General features: G+C 36.8%; 1 protein-coding gene across 1 annotated transcript in view; it reads left to right on the forward strand.

Moving 5' to 3' along the window:
• The window catches only part of ENTHD1 (ENTH domain containing 1), a 97,489-nt gene that overhangs the window by 37,183 nt on the left and 47,351 nt on the right, over positions 1 to 12,955 (forward strand). Inside the window, exon 3 of the mRNA XM_045779545.2 lies at positions 881 to 999. Coding sequence (XP_045635501.1) covers positions 881 to 999 — 119 coding nt within the window. The remainder of the gene's footprint in view (positions 1 to 880; positions 1,000 to 12,955) is intronic.

The raw sequence follows: 12,955 nt of genomic DNA on the forward strand, positions 1-12,955 counted from the left end.
TTGATTCCTTTAAAACTATCTGTGCCCACCTAGCCCTTGGGAAGCCTACCCCAGTGGTGTGCAAACACCAGTTTGAAGATAGCTTTCTTACACTTCTTATTGTACCCAATAATATGCTGAGAGATAGTGCTATTACTTCGTTTACACAGTAACTCAGATAGAAAGGAGGGGCGCCTGGCTGGCTCAGTCGGGTAAGCATCTAACTCTTGATTTCGGCTCAGGTCATGATCTCAGGGTTCTGAGATCAAGCCTCATGATGGGCTCCACACTGGGTGTAGAGCCTGCTCGGGATTCTCTCTCTCCCTCTCCCTTTGCCCCTCCCCCCCCCCAGGAAAAAAAAAAGAGGAAAATGGCAACTACAAAACCATTACATTCAGTAAAAACATACAAGCAGAAATCTCTGTTTTCACTAGCATTTCTCTTATGTTTAAATTTTTTAAAATTTTGTTTAAAAGTGCATTCTCATCATACAACCTATACCTCATACATGTGAATACAGGAGATCCACACTGCCGTTATAGAGTTCTTTTAAATATTAATTAGAATAATTCTAGTTGTCATTCCTCCTTTGCTAAGGGTAATTTTCAGACTATAGTTTTCTACACTGTATTGTGCCTTATTTTTAAAAAGATGTTTCAAATAATAAAGCATACAATAAAATTGTTGATGGGAGAAAAGGCTAGAATCAAAGGTGTATTTTTAAATTGGCCTGAATTTGTCAATTATTGTAAAGGGATATATTAAAGTGACCATCAGTGGATGATGTGTATGTGGCAGACAGAATGGATCTTCAGAAGTAATTAACTCAAAAATTGTGATCTAATGTAAACACATTACTATTTTTTGCCTAAGTGAAATCTTAGCTTTATGTTGTTGACAGAAAACACTTCCAAGGCAGGATCGAAACAAGAGCAGTGCCAAGATACTCAGTTGCCTTGTGGAAATGTGTTGTCCCAGGAAACACTACCAGTCAAGATTAATGCTTGGAAATCCACAGAGGTAAGTCACTTGTGGCAGTTTTCCTGTTGCTGCTGTAACAAGTTACCACCCAGCCAGTGTCTTAAATCAGCAGCAGTGCGCTGTTTTACAGTTCTGTGGGTTACAAGTCCGACGCGGCTCTCCTGGGCTAACATCAAGGTGTCTGGCTGCAGGCTGCATTCCTTTCTGGAGGCCCCGAGGGGAGAATTTGTTTCCTTGTCCTTCCCAGCTTCAGCTTCCTGTGTTCTAAGGGAAATGGTGCTTGTCTTTGAAATTTGTTTTTGTTGTCTTTTGTTACACAGTTTTAAATAAGAATAAGATTAGATTATCAAAGTTTTCCTTTATAGCTGATGCTTTTAAAAACATCTTATTTAAGAAATTCTTTTTATCCTAATATAATAAAGATCCCTTATTTTTTCTTCTAAATGAAATTTTTGTGCCCTCTAGAATTTTACTGTATAGTATGAAATAGGGGTTTTATTGGGGTGCCTGGGTGGCTCAGTCATTGGGTGGCTTGGTCATTAGGCGTCTGCCTTTGGCTCAGGTCATGGTCATGGGAAGAAGCCCTGCATCTGTTCCCCGCCACCCCTCGGCTGGGAGCCTGCTTCTCCCTCTCCCCTGCCTGCTGCTTCCCCTACTTGTGCTCTCTCTCTGTGTCAAGTAAATAAGTAAAATCTTAAAAAAAAAAAAAAAGGTAGGGGTTTTATTGTCTTTGTACCCCTGTGGATAAACAATATTTAATTTATTGAACAGTCCATCTTTCTCTCCTCCTCTAAAAAAACCTTTTTATTGTGAAATAAAATTACAGACTTGGAGGAAGCTGCAGAAATAGTACAGAGTCCCACGTACCGAGTATCCAGCATCCCCCCTGCTGGCATCTTCTATGACCGTTAGTACAATATCGAGACAAGGAGATGGCCGTCCGTATGTCACTGCTGACTGACTACAGACCTTGTTCAGTTTCCAAATTTTCCAAATTTTCAATTCAGTGAATACTGAATTTTTTAACTCCCCTTTGTGTGTGGGGGGGGGGCAGTTTCCTATGCAGTTTTATTCCAAGTATAGATTCAGGTAACCAGCACCAAAATCAAGATACAGGAATGTTATGTCCACACAAAAGAGGTCTCTCATGCTATCCACCCCATCTCTTCCCCACCCCCAAACCACCTCATCCCCTGACAACCAGTAATCTTTTCTCCATCTCTATAGTTTTATTATTTCTAGAATGTTATGTAAATGGAGATAGACAATATGTAGCCTTTTGAGATAAGTTTTTCTTTTTTTCTTCCCACTCAGCATAATACTCTTGAGATCCATTCAGGTTGTGAAGTTTTCATATCTCTGGGATAAATGTCTAAGGGTGTGATTGCTGGGGTGTGTGGTAAGTGCATACTAAATTTGGTAAAAAAAATTGTCAAACTGTGTTCTAGAGTGGCTCTAACATTTTACATTCTCACCAGCAGTGTATGAGAGATCCAGTTTCTCTGCACCCTCGCCAGCTTTTGCCATTACCGTTTTTATTTTAGCTGTTTGAATAGCTGTGTGGTGATATCTCATTGTGGTTTTAATTTGTGTTTCCCAAGTGGCTAACGATGTCGAGCCTTTTTTCATGTGCTCATTTGTACCATCATAACTTCTCTTTGGTAAAATACATGTTCAGGTCTTTTGTCCATTTTCTAATTGGACTGCTTACTACCACTGAGTGTTGAGAGTTCTTTGTATGTTCTGGATACCATTGTGTTTCTATTCATGCTCTCATCCATGAAGATACTCATCTTGTTTCTGAGCATGACCTGTGTCTTTAACTTTCACATTTGTATTTGCTCTGTCGTTGCTGTGTGTGGGGGAAAGGATGGTATCCCCAAAGTGTGGAAATCTGTTCCACTCAAAACTATTTGCAATTATCTCATTCACTCATTTGTTTTTCTGTTTTATGTGTGCTTCTTGTTCTAAGGAAAGCTGCTTGAGCATAGAGACCATTTTAGTCTTATTCATTACTCAATCTTCATTTGCCAAATATTTGTTAATGAAGAAATAACTGAATACTAGACACTCCATATGAACCTCCTTCTCTCCCTTTCTTGTGAAAGAGGCTTGTTTGGTCTCCTGCTTGGAGAGCTTTTTTAGTGTTCCCTGCCACCGTTCCTATGAGAGTGGCTGGAATTATTTATCGACCTTCTGTTCCCAACCCTTTTCCTGAACCCAGTTAGGTATTGGATTTACCCGATTTTCTAGCAGCTCGGTAAAGTATTTAAAATTAAAATTTCACTGTTCCTTAATTGCATAGTAGCCCACAGACTGAAAATATGTAGGTTATGATGTGGGAAACAAAGGCAGGAGAAAAATTATTTAATTCTTTATTAGTTACAGCCCGTTGACAAGACCTTGAAACAGGCAGAGTGACATTCCTCTGCCTAGATGTTAATAATTGCCAAGGGCCAAAGGTAATCTTAGCCCAACCTCCAGGACCCTGTAAGTCTACTTTAAGATATAAAAATTCCTTTGGAAACTTCCTTTACCTCTACCCTCCCCCCCATACATGTTGGCAATCACCCTCCAAGCATAGGACCCACCGATATACATCTGAAGGGTCTCATGACTGAGGGTTTACTAAACAATAATAAATGACCTTTCCCAACAATAGTTAATCCACGCAGGATCCTGGAAACCTTGCTTCCAAAATACCTGGGAGGCTTACACTATCCCTAACCCCCTCCCAACTTGAAAGTATATAATCAGCCACTCCTCACCACCCCAGTGCAGCCCTTTCCGCCCACTGGCGATGTTCCCCATGCTTTAATAAAACCACCTTTTTGCACCAAATACGTCTCAGGGTTTCTTTCTTGGCTGTTGGCTTCAAACCCTAACGTCTTTCCTGTATCAGATTAGTTTAAAAGATATGACATTAAGTCAAAATGATTTTTTAATTTGAAATCAGTTTTATTTGCTGCTGCTGGCTTTTAGGGGAGAAAACAGAGTTGAATAATCTTATATGCTTTGGACCCTAACAAAGGCATAAAATGCCACCGAGCTTTTTGTATCAGTCTTCAAATTCTCATTATTATTGTTTTTTCTTACTTGAGAGGAACCCACCGTAATTGATTTGTATCATTCAGCATCTTATATCAGTTAGCAAAAAATGGTGCCCTTCTCTCAAAAGAAGTTAAAGCTGGATTTTCCTTTTTCGGTGCCTTACTACCGTATCATGGCATGATTCCATCATTCTGTTGACAAGCATCTCCTCTTATTACTGTCAGGAACATTTGATGCAGCCCAGTATGTCCTCTTCAGAAATCTGCTTTTGTGGCAGAAGACAACACCTACCAAGCTGAACAGTCAAATCTAATTGTTGTTGCCAAATGTACTACATCTACGTTAAAATCCTCATGTTCTTAATAAGAATGAAATAGAAATACTGTTGATTGCTTAGGCAGATGAGGGGTGCTTAAAATAGCTTTTCAAAACTTTAAATAGAAACCCCTTTATTCTCTTTCTACAAATGAAAGAATGATCTAAAAGCAGTAAACAAAATTCTTAACAGAATAGGGCTTTCAGAAGCAGAACAGTGCTTGCCTGTGGTACTTCCCAAACTAAGAAAAGCCTGCAAATGTATGACACTTAGACTCGGATATGTTTTCTCTCTGCCTATTGTCCAGAGTCTTTATTATTAAATTTGCTAATTAATAAGGTTATATGTAGCTTTTCACCACCTCGAAAGACCTTCCTCTTTTCCTGTTTGAGGAGATTCAACAATAAGGGTTATGATTTTTTTTTTTTTGTCACAGTTGTTTCTATAGCAACAGATAGGGATGCTACGAATTGGTTCACACAAAATTAAAGCTGACCAAAGCCTTCAGTCTAGTTGTGAGTTGCTAAATTGCTAGTGATGGAAGATAAATGTTTATTTCCTATTGCCTCTGTTTATTATTTTGCTAAATGAAGAGTAAACAGTTTTTATCCTCGGGCTTATTAGCATATCGTTTATTATATTTGCAAAAATCTGAACTCATCAAAGCTGTTAGGGAAATGGAAATCATACCTATTCTAATCATGCTAATCCATCATCCCTGTACTCCTTTCTGCGTCATTACTTCATGCTTAAAAGTCCTTTTTATTTTCATGTTTGTATTTTTATTCTTTTTAAGTTGGAAGATAATTATGGGGAAAAGTTTAAACAATAAGAAAGGGTAAAGAGTGAAAAACGAAGTTTGTTCTTACTTCTCTATACATCTTCTGTTCCTTTCCTCAGAGGCATCCATTCCTAACTAGGTTCTTAGAGATTTGGGAGGGCAATTTTCTGTGTCCATACATTTCTTTTACCTAAAGGGTAAAAAGTTCAGTATGTACTGCTCTGCAGCGTGGTTTGAACTAAGCAATACATATTGGACATCTTTTTATGTAATCGGTGCAGTCATTTAATGTATATTGCCTCAAATCTTTTTTCACTAAACTGTAGATTATGGATACCTTTCTCCATCAATATGTATACCTGCTGTATTCTTGATGCATGAATGAATCTTCATTTATTTCGCCATCCCCTGTTGGTAATCATTTAGGCATATTTTTATGTTTTTGTCTATTGAAAGCAATATTGTAATAACCGCTCTGATACATATTTTATATGATGCTGTCCCAGAAGTGGAATCACCCAAAGGTTATATTTATTTTTCTTTTGGAAAAGTCCTCCTAAATTGTCCTCCCCAAAGTTGCATCAATTTACATCCACCAAAAATGTATCCCTTCATCTTCGCAAATCCTAAGGATTATCATCTTGTACATTTTTGTCAGCCTGAGAGGTGGGAGTCTATTTTACTTTCTTCCATGATAATTATAGGTCAGATTAGAACAACTTTTCATGCATTTATTGGGAATTTGTGTTTCTTTTTTCTTATTAACTCTATTCATGTCCTTTTCTCATTTTTTCTCTTTGGTTTCTCATCTTTTTCTTACCAGGTTCCAAGAGCTATTTGGCTTTTAAATGATTACCCCATTGTCTGCTGCTTTAACTGTCTATTCATTTTCAGTTTTTCATTTGAATTTTTACTTTATTTATGGCTTCTTTTTTTTTTTCTTCTTTTTCTTTTTGGCCTTTGTGAAGGGAAAACACACTGCTCTTCCTTTGTTTCTTTTTTCCTCTCACACTGTGGTCACACTTCACTTCTGACAGCAGAGATGTGGGCTTTCCACACACCAAGCTATTCTCTGCTACACCAGCTGGGTGTCCTGCCATTCAACTCAATTCTGACACTCTCTACCTGAAGATAGCATCAGATTTCACAGGCTGAGTGCTCAGTCCCCAAAACTCCCTTTCCCCCACCTCCCATTTCAGATGCCAATTGCAAGTCCCGGGTTGTCACCTGTACTTCTGACCTACCACGAGAAATTGGGGTTCCCAATCATCAGAACTCATGGAAATATTTACTTATAGTTACTGGTTTATTATATAATAAAGGATATGAGAAAAGATGCAGGTGAATTGCCAAATGAAGAAATGCCCAGGACGAAGCCAAAAAGTTTCCCAAGTGCAAGAGTTTCTGTCCCCATGGATTTGGGCTATGTCACCCTCCTGGCATGTATGTGTATTCACCAACCCAAAAAGCTCAGTAAACCCCAGACATTTGAGATTTTTATGGTGGCTTCATCACATAGGCATGATTGATCATTTACTCCATCTCTGGTATCTCTCCCCTTCCAGGAGGATAGGATGTGGGGCTGAAAGGCCCAGGCTTCTAATCATGGCTTGCTCTTTCTGGTGACCAGTCCCCATCCTGAAGCTATCTAGGAGCCCACCAAGAGTCACCTCATAGAACAAAAGACACTCTCATCTCCCTGAAAATTCCAACGGATTTAGGAACTTTGTGTCAGAAAAGGGAGTCAAAGACCAAATATTAGAACAAAAGATGCTCCTAGTGCTTTTATCACTTAGGAAATTATAAGAGTTTAGGAGCTCTGTGCCAGGAACCATGGACAAAAACCAAATATATATTTATTATAAATCGCAATATCACAGCCTTAAAGAAGTCTTCAATTTTTATTAAAAAGTAATTAAAATTGCCTTTCCATTATGGCTTCTAGATTTTAAATCATTCTTAGACCTTCGGTAATCTAAGATTTTATTAAATATCACCCTGGCCTTTTTTTTTTTTAAGATTTATGTAAATACATAAAGGGGGGGGGGACACAGAGAAAGAGTGAGAGAGTCCCAAGCAGGCTGTGTGCATGGCTTGATCTCATGACCCCAAGGTCAGAACCTGAGCCAAAACCAACAGTTGGACACTTAATACCAAGAGTCGAATGCTTAATTGACTGTACCACCCAGGCACCCCACCCTGGTTTTTTATCTTAAAAAGCTATTTTTTAGATCAGTTTTAGACTCACAGCAGAAGAGAGTGGAAAGCAAGAAGCTTTCCCATATACACTATGCGTACCCCCACCTGCTCTGCTCCATATAACCTCCCCCACTATTACCAACCACACCAGAGTGGTCGTTTGTTATAATCAGTGAACCTAAATCAATGCTCATGACCATCCAAAGACCATAGTGTACATTAGGGTTCACTCTTGGTGTTGTGTATTCTCTGGGTTTTGACAAATGTATAATGTTACATATCTACCATTATAGTATCACAGAGAATAATTTCATTGTACTAAAAATCCTCCGTGCTCCATCTATTCGTTCCTCTTCCTGCTAACCCCTGGCAACCACTGATCCTTTTACTGTCTCCTTAGTTTTGCCTTTTCCAAAGTCATATGGTTGGAACAGTATGTAGCCTTTACAGATTGGCTTCTTTCCTTTAGTAATACACAGTTAAGATTCCTGTAGGTCGCTGTATGGCTTGATGGCTCATTTCTTTTTAACACTGAATAATAAGCCATTGTCTGGATATAAAGATTATTAACCCAGTCACCTCCTGAAAGACATCTTGATTGCTCCCAACGTTTGGCAATTATGAATAAAGCTACTGTGAACAATTGTATGTAGGTTTTTGTGTGGACGTAAGTTTTCAACTCCTTTGTGTAAATACCAAGGGGTGCCATTGCTAGGTTGTGTGATAAGCATATGTTTAGTTTTGTAAAAAACTACCCTACTTCTTTTATGCTTTGCTTTAAAAAATATATTTAAGTGTTATCCATCAAGAATTTATTTGATGAATGGAGAGTGGTCAAGATCCACCTTTTAAATTGTATTTTTACAAATGATAATCTGTTGTCTCAATGTCATTTGTTGAACAATCCATCTTTTCCCCATTGACTTGAATTGTAGTTTCTATTACATAATAAATTCCCATTTATGCTTAGGTCCATTCTTGGATTTTCCATTTGTTTATATTAAAGATGTACCATTTTAAAGATCAGCTATAACATTAAAAATAAAAAGAAGAGGTTACTCATAAAGGGAAAGAGGGGAACAAGGTGGAGAAGCTAGATTTCTTTGATTATACCATGTTTTTAGATTTGTCATTGGAATCCTGGAAATATTTTTGCATAATTATAAAACAAGATTATACTAAAGAAGGTAATCCTTTAAAATGTAAAATGAAATTAAACAAATATTCCTTGCATTCAGTTGGTGTTTATATTCTAAGATGTTGTCATTTTTGACCCGAGATTATTGTGAGTATAATGTGAAATGAATCAAATGTGATACTCTTAATTGTATCATCTTTGGTGTCCTTGAGAATGGGGATTCTCAGCTGGGGGAAAGGAGATATGAATGTAAGAAGAGATTGTCATGACCTAATAGACCTGAATTGGATTGAAAGTGTATCAGTATAAACTCATGAAGAATCTATACCTGAAATTTTTTGGAAAATAAACAAACTTCTAAATTATTCATAGGTCAAAGGGGAAGTCTCAGAGAAAATGTTAAAATGCATGGAACTGAATGAGAAGGGAGCTCAACATATCAAAATATATGAGATACAGGTAAAATAGTGGTGAGAGGGAAATTTATAGCACCAAATGTTTATATTAGAAAAGAGAAAAAGTGTAAAATAAATAATCTAAGTTTCTTTAAAAAAACTAAGAAAAGCAAAATAAACCTACATGAAACAGAAGAAAGAAAATAATAAAGAACAGAAATTAGTAAAATTGAAAGCAAGAAAACTGTTAACAGAGAAAATGAATGACACAAAAAGCCAGTTCTTTGAAAAATATAAAATTGATAAGCCTCTAGCAAGACTGACAGAGAGAAGACCCAAATTACCAATATCAGGATGAAATCGGGTAGTCCTGCAGTTCCTGTAGGTATGAAAGGATAATAAAGAATTACTGCCAGCAACTTTATACTCATAAATTTGACAATTCAGAAGAACTAGAACAGCTTCTCAGCACAAACTACCAAAAGTCAACGAAGATGAAAAAGAACCTGCATAGTTCTATAACCATTTTTTAAGTGAATTTGTAATATCAGTCTCCTGAAAAAGAAATCTCCAGGCCCAGATGGTTTTACTAGAGAATTCTATCAAACATTTAAATAAGAATTAGCACTATTTTTACACAAATGTCTTTCAAAAATAGGAGGGAATACTTCCCAGTTCATTTTATGAGCCAAGTATTAGTCTGTTACCAACACCAGAAAACGACAGTACAAAAAATCTATATATATAATATAGACTACTATCTCTCATGAAATTAGATGCAAAAATCCTCAAAAAAATTATCCAATTGAATCCAGCAATGTATTAAAAAAATTATACACCAGGTCCAAGTGGGATTAAATCCAGGTGTGGTTCAACATTTGAAAGTCAATCAATGCAATTCATCATATCAACAAATTAAAGAAGAAAAATAAGATTTTGTTAATTGATGCAGAAAAGTATTAACAAAATTCAACACCCATTTATGATAAAAACTCAGCAACTAGAAATAGGGAATTTCCTTAATTTGTTAAAGATTACCTACACAAAACCTACAAAGCATCATTCTTAACAGTGAATGCTTTCCTTTCAAGATCAGGAATAAGGCCAGGACTTATTCAACATAGCACTGGAAGTTCCAGTCACTGCAGTAAGAAAAAAGGTATGTAAAATGTAGAGAAAAAAATAAAATTGTCCTTATTTACAGATTGTATGCATAGAAAATCTCAAAGAGATGACAAAAACAAACCTCAGGTACCTGGGTGGCTGAGTCGATTAAGCATCTGAATAGTGGTTTCACCTCGGGTCATGATCTTGTGGTCATGGGATCGAGCCCAATGTAGGGCTCAGCACTCAGAGCAGGGTCTGCCTCAGATTCTCTCTCCCTCTCCCTCCCCCCTCCCCCCACATGCGTATGCTTTCTCTAAAATATATAAAATTTTTTTTAAAGATTTTATTTATTTATTCGACAGAGATAGAGACAGCCAGCGAGAGAGAGAACACAAGCAGGGGGAGTGGGAGAGGAAGAAGCAGGCTCATAGCGGAGGAGCCTGATGTGGGGCTCGATCCCACAACGCCGGGATCACGCCCTGAGCCGAAGGCAGACGCTTAACCGCTGTGCCACCCAAGCACCCCTAAAATATATAAATTTTAAACAACAACAACAACAACAAAACCCTCATAGAACCAGCAAGTGAATTCAGCAGGGTGGTAGGATACAAGATCAAAATACATAAATGAGTTGCATTTTTATATACTAATAGTGAACATGTGGAAAATGAAATTAAGACACATGCAATTTGCAATTAATGTTCCAAAGTGAAATCCTTAGGTATAATTGTAACAAGACATGTATAGAATCAGTATGCTGAAAATTATAAAATACATAAAATTAATTATAAAGTACTGATGAAGGAACTTAAGGATTGGTCAAACATACTATGTTCATGAATTGAAAGACTTGTCATAGTAAAGATACCCCGAATTACTCTATAAGTTTAATGCAATTCCTATCAAAATTCCAGAGGGTTGTTTTTTTTGATACAGAGACAATAGGTTATTATAAAATGTATATGGAAAGGCACAGGCCCTAGAATAGCTAAAACCATCTTGAAAAAGAAGAATAAAGTGGAACTAATCACTCTGCCTGATATTAAAGCCTACTGCATAGCTACTATAATCAAGATATTGTGGTATTGGTGGAGAGATAGATACCTAGGTCAGTGCAACAAGATAGAGAACCGAGAAACAGACCCACACAAATATAGCCAATCAGTTTTTAACAGGGGAACAAAAGGAATTCAATGGAAGAAAGATAACCTTTCAACAAATGATATTGGAACAATTGGACTTTCATAGGCAAAACCATGAACCTCAATTTAAACCCTCACAGAAATTCAGTCCAAGTGGATGATGGACTAAAATGTAAAACTATAAAGCTTTTTAAAAATACTGGAGAAAAATCTTTGGGATCTAGGGCTGGCCAAAAACATGATCCCTAAAAGAAAAAAAAAAAAAGACTTCATCACACAAGGGTATAAACACAAGTTACAGCCTGGGAGAAAATATTTGCAACCCACATATCCAACAAAGGACTAATATCTGGAGCATAAAAAAAAAAAAATACTTTGGGGTTCCTGACTGGGTCAGTCGGTAAAGCATGTGACTCTTAATCTCAGGGTTGTGAGTTTAAGCCCCACATTGGACGTGGAGCCTACTTTTTAAAAAATTAAAAATTGAAAAACCCTCAAGCCCCAACAGTTAAAAACCAAACAATCCAATTAGAAAATGGGCGAATGACAAGAACAGTCACTTCAGCAAATACAGATGGCAAATAAGCATGTGAAAAGATGTTCAACATCATTACCTATTAGGAATATGTAATTTAAACACATAATGAAATATCGAAATGGCTAAAATGAAAAATGACAACACCGAATGCTGGTGGACATGTGGAGAAATTGGATCGCTCAAATATTACTAGTGGAAATGTAAAATTGTATGGCTCCTTTGAAAACAGTTTGGCAATGTCTTATAAAACTAAACATGCATCTACCATACAACCCAGCAATTGCATTCTTAGGCATCTGTCCCAGCGATATGAAAATTTATTTTCATACAAAAACCTGTACACAGTGTTCACAGCAACTTTATTTATAATAGCCAAAATCTGGAAACAATCCAGATTTCCTTTAACAGATTAAACAAACCGTGATACATCTATACCATGGATACTACAGAGCAATAAAAAGGAACGAGTTATTAATACATGAAACAACTTGGATGAATTTCTGGGAATTATGCCAGGTGAAAAAAGCCAATTCCAAAAGGTTACATCCTGTATGATTCCATTTATATAACATTCTTTAAATGTCAGAATTATAGAAATAGAGAACAGATTAGTAGTTGTGGGGGGCAGGCTATGGTAATAAAAAGTATCAGGAAGGATCTTTATGGTGATGGGAATGTTCTCTATTTTGACTGTATCAATGTCAATATCCTGGATAATATTGTACTACACTTTTTAAGATATTACCTTTAGGGAAAACTGGGTAAAGGATACACAGGATCGCTCTGTACTATTTCTTACAACTGAACATGAATCTACAATGACTTTAAAATAAAAGTTGAAAATATAAAAAGTGGCAAATCACTTGGAAAATGGTTTGGTAGTTTCAATGACGTTAAAAAATTAACTTAGCCTATCACCTACCCATTCTACTCCTGTGTAAATATTCAGGAGTAATGAGTACATTTGTCCATAAAAGGATTTGCATAAGAATGTTCATAGTAGCTTTATTCATAGTAGCTGAAATTCGGAAACAATCCAAATGTCCATATGGAGGAGAATGGATAAACAAATTGTCGTATATTCATACAATGGAATACTTCTTACAAAAAAAAAAAAAAAGGAACTGATACACACAAAATATGGATGAATTTCACAAACATGTTAAGCAATGGGAATCAGACACAGAAGAGCACATAGTATATGGTTACATTCATAGGAAGCTCAAGAACAGGCAAACTCATTGATTATGGTAGAAGGTAGAATACTGTGTACTGGTAGCGGGGGGGTGGGTAGTATCAACTGGAAAGGAGCTTGAGGGAACTTTCTG

Source organism: Ursus americanus, chromosome 17 (genome assembly GCF_024610735.1).
Source record: "Ursus americanus isolate L20-20 chromosome 17, mUrsAme1.1.p, whole genome shotgun sequence".
NCBI lineage: Eukaryota > Metazoa > Chordata > Mammalia > Carnivora > Ursidae > Ursus > Ursus americanus.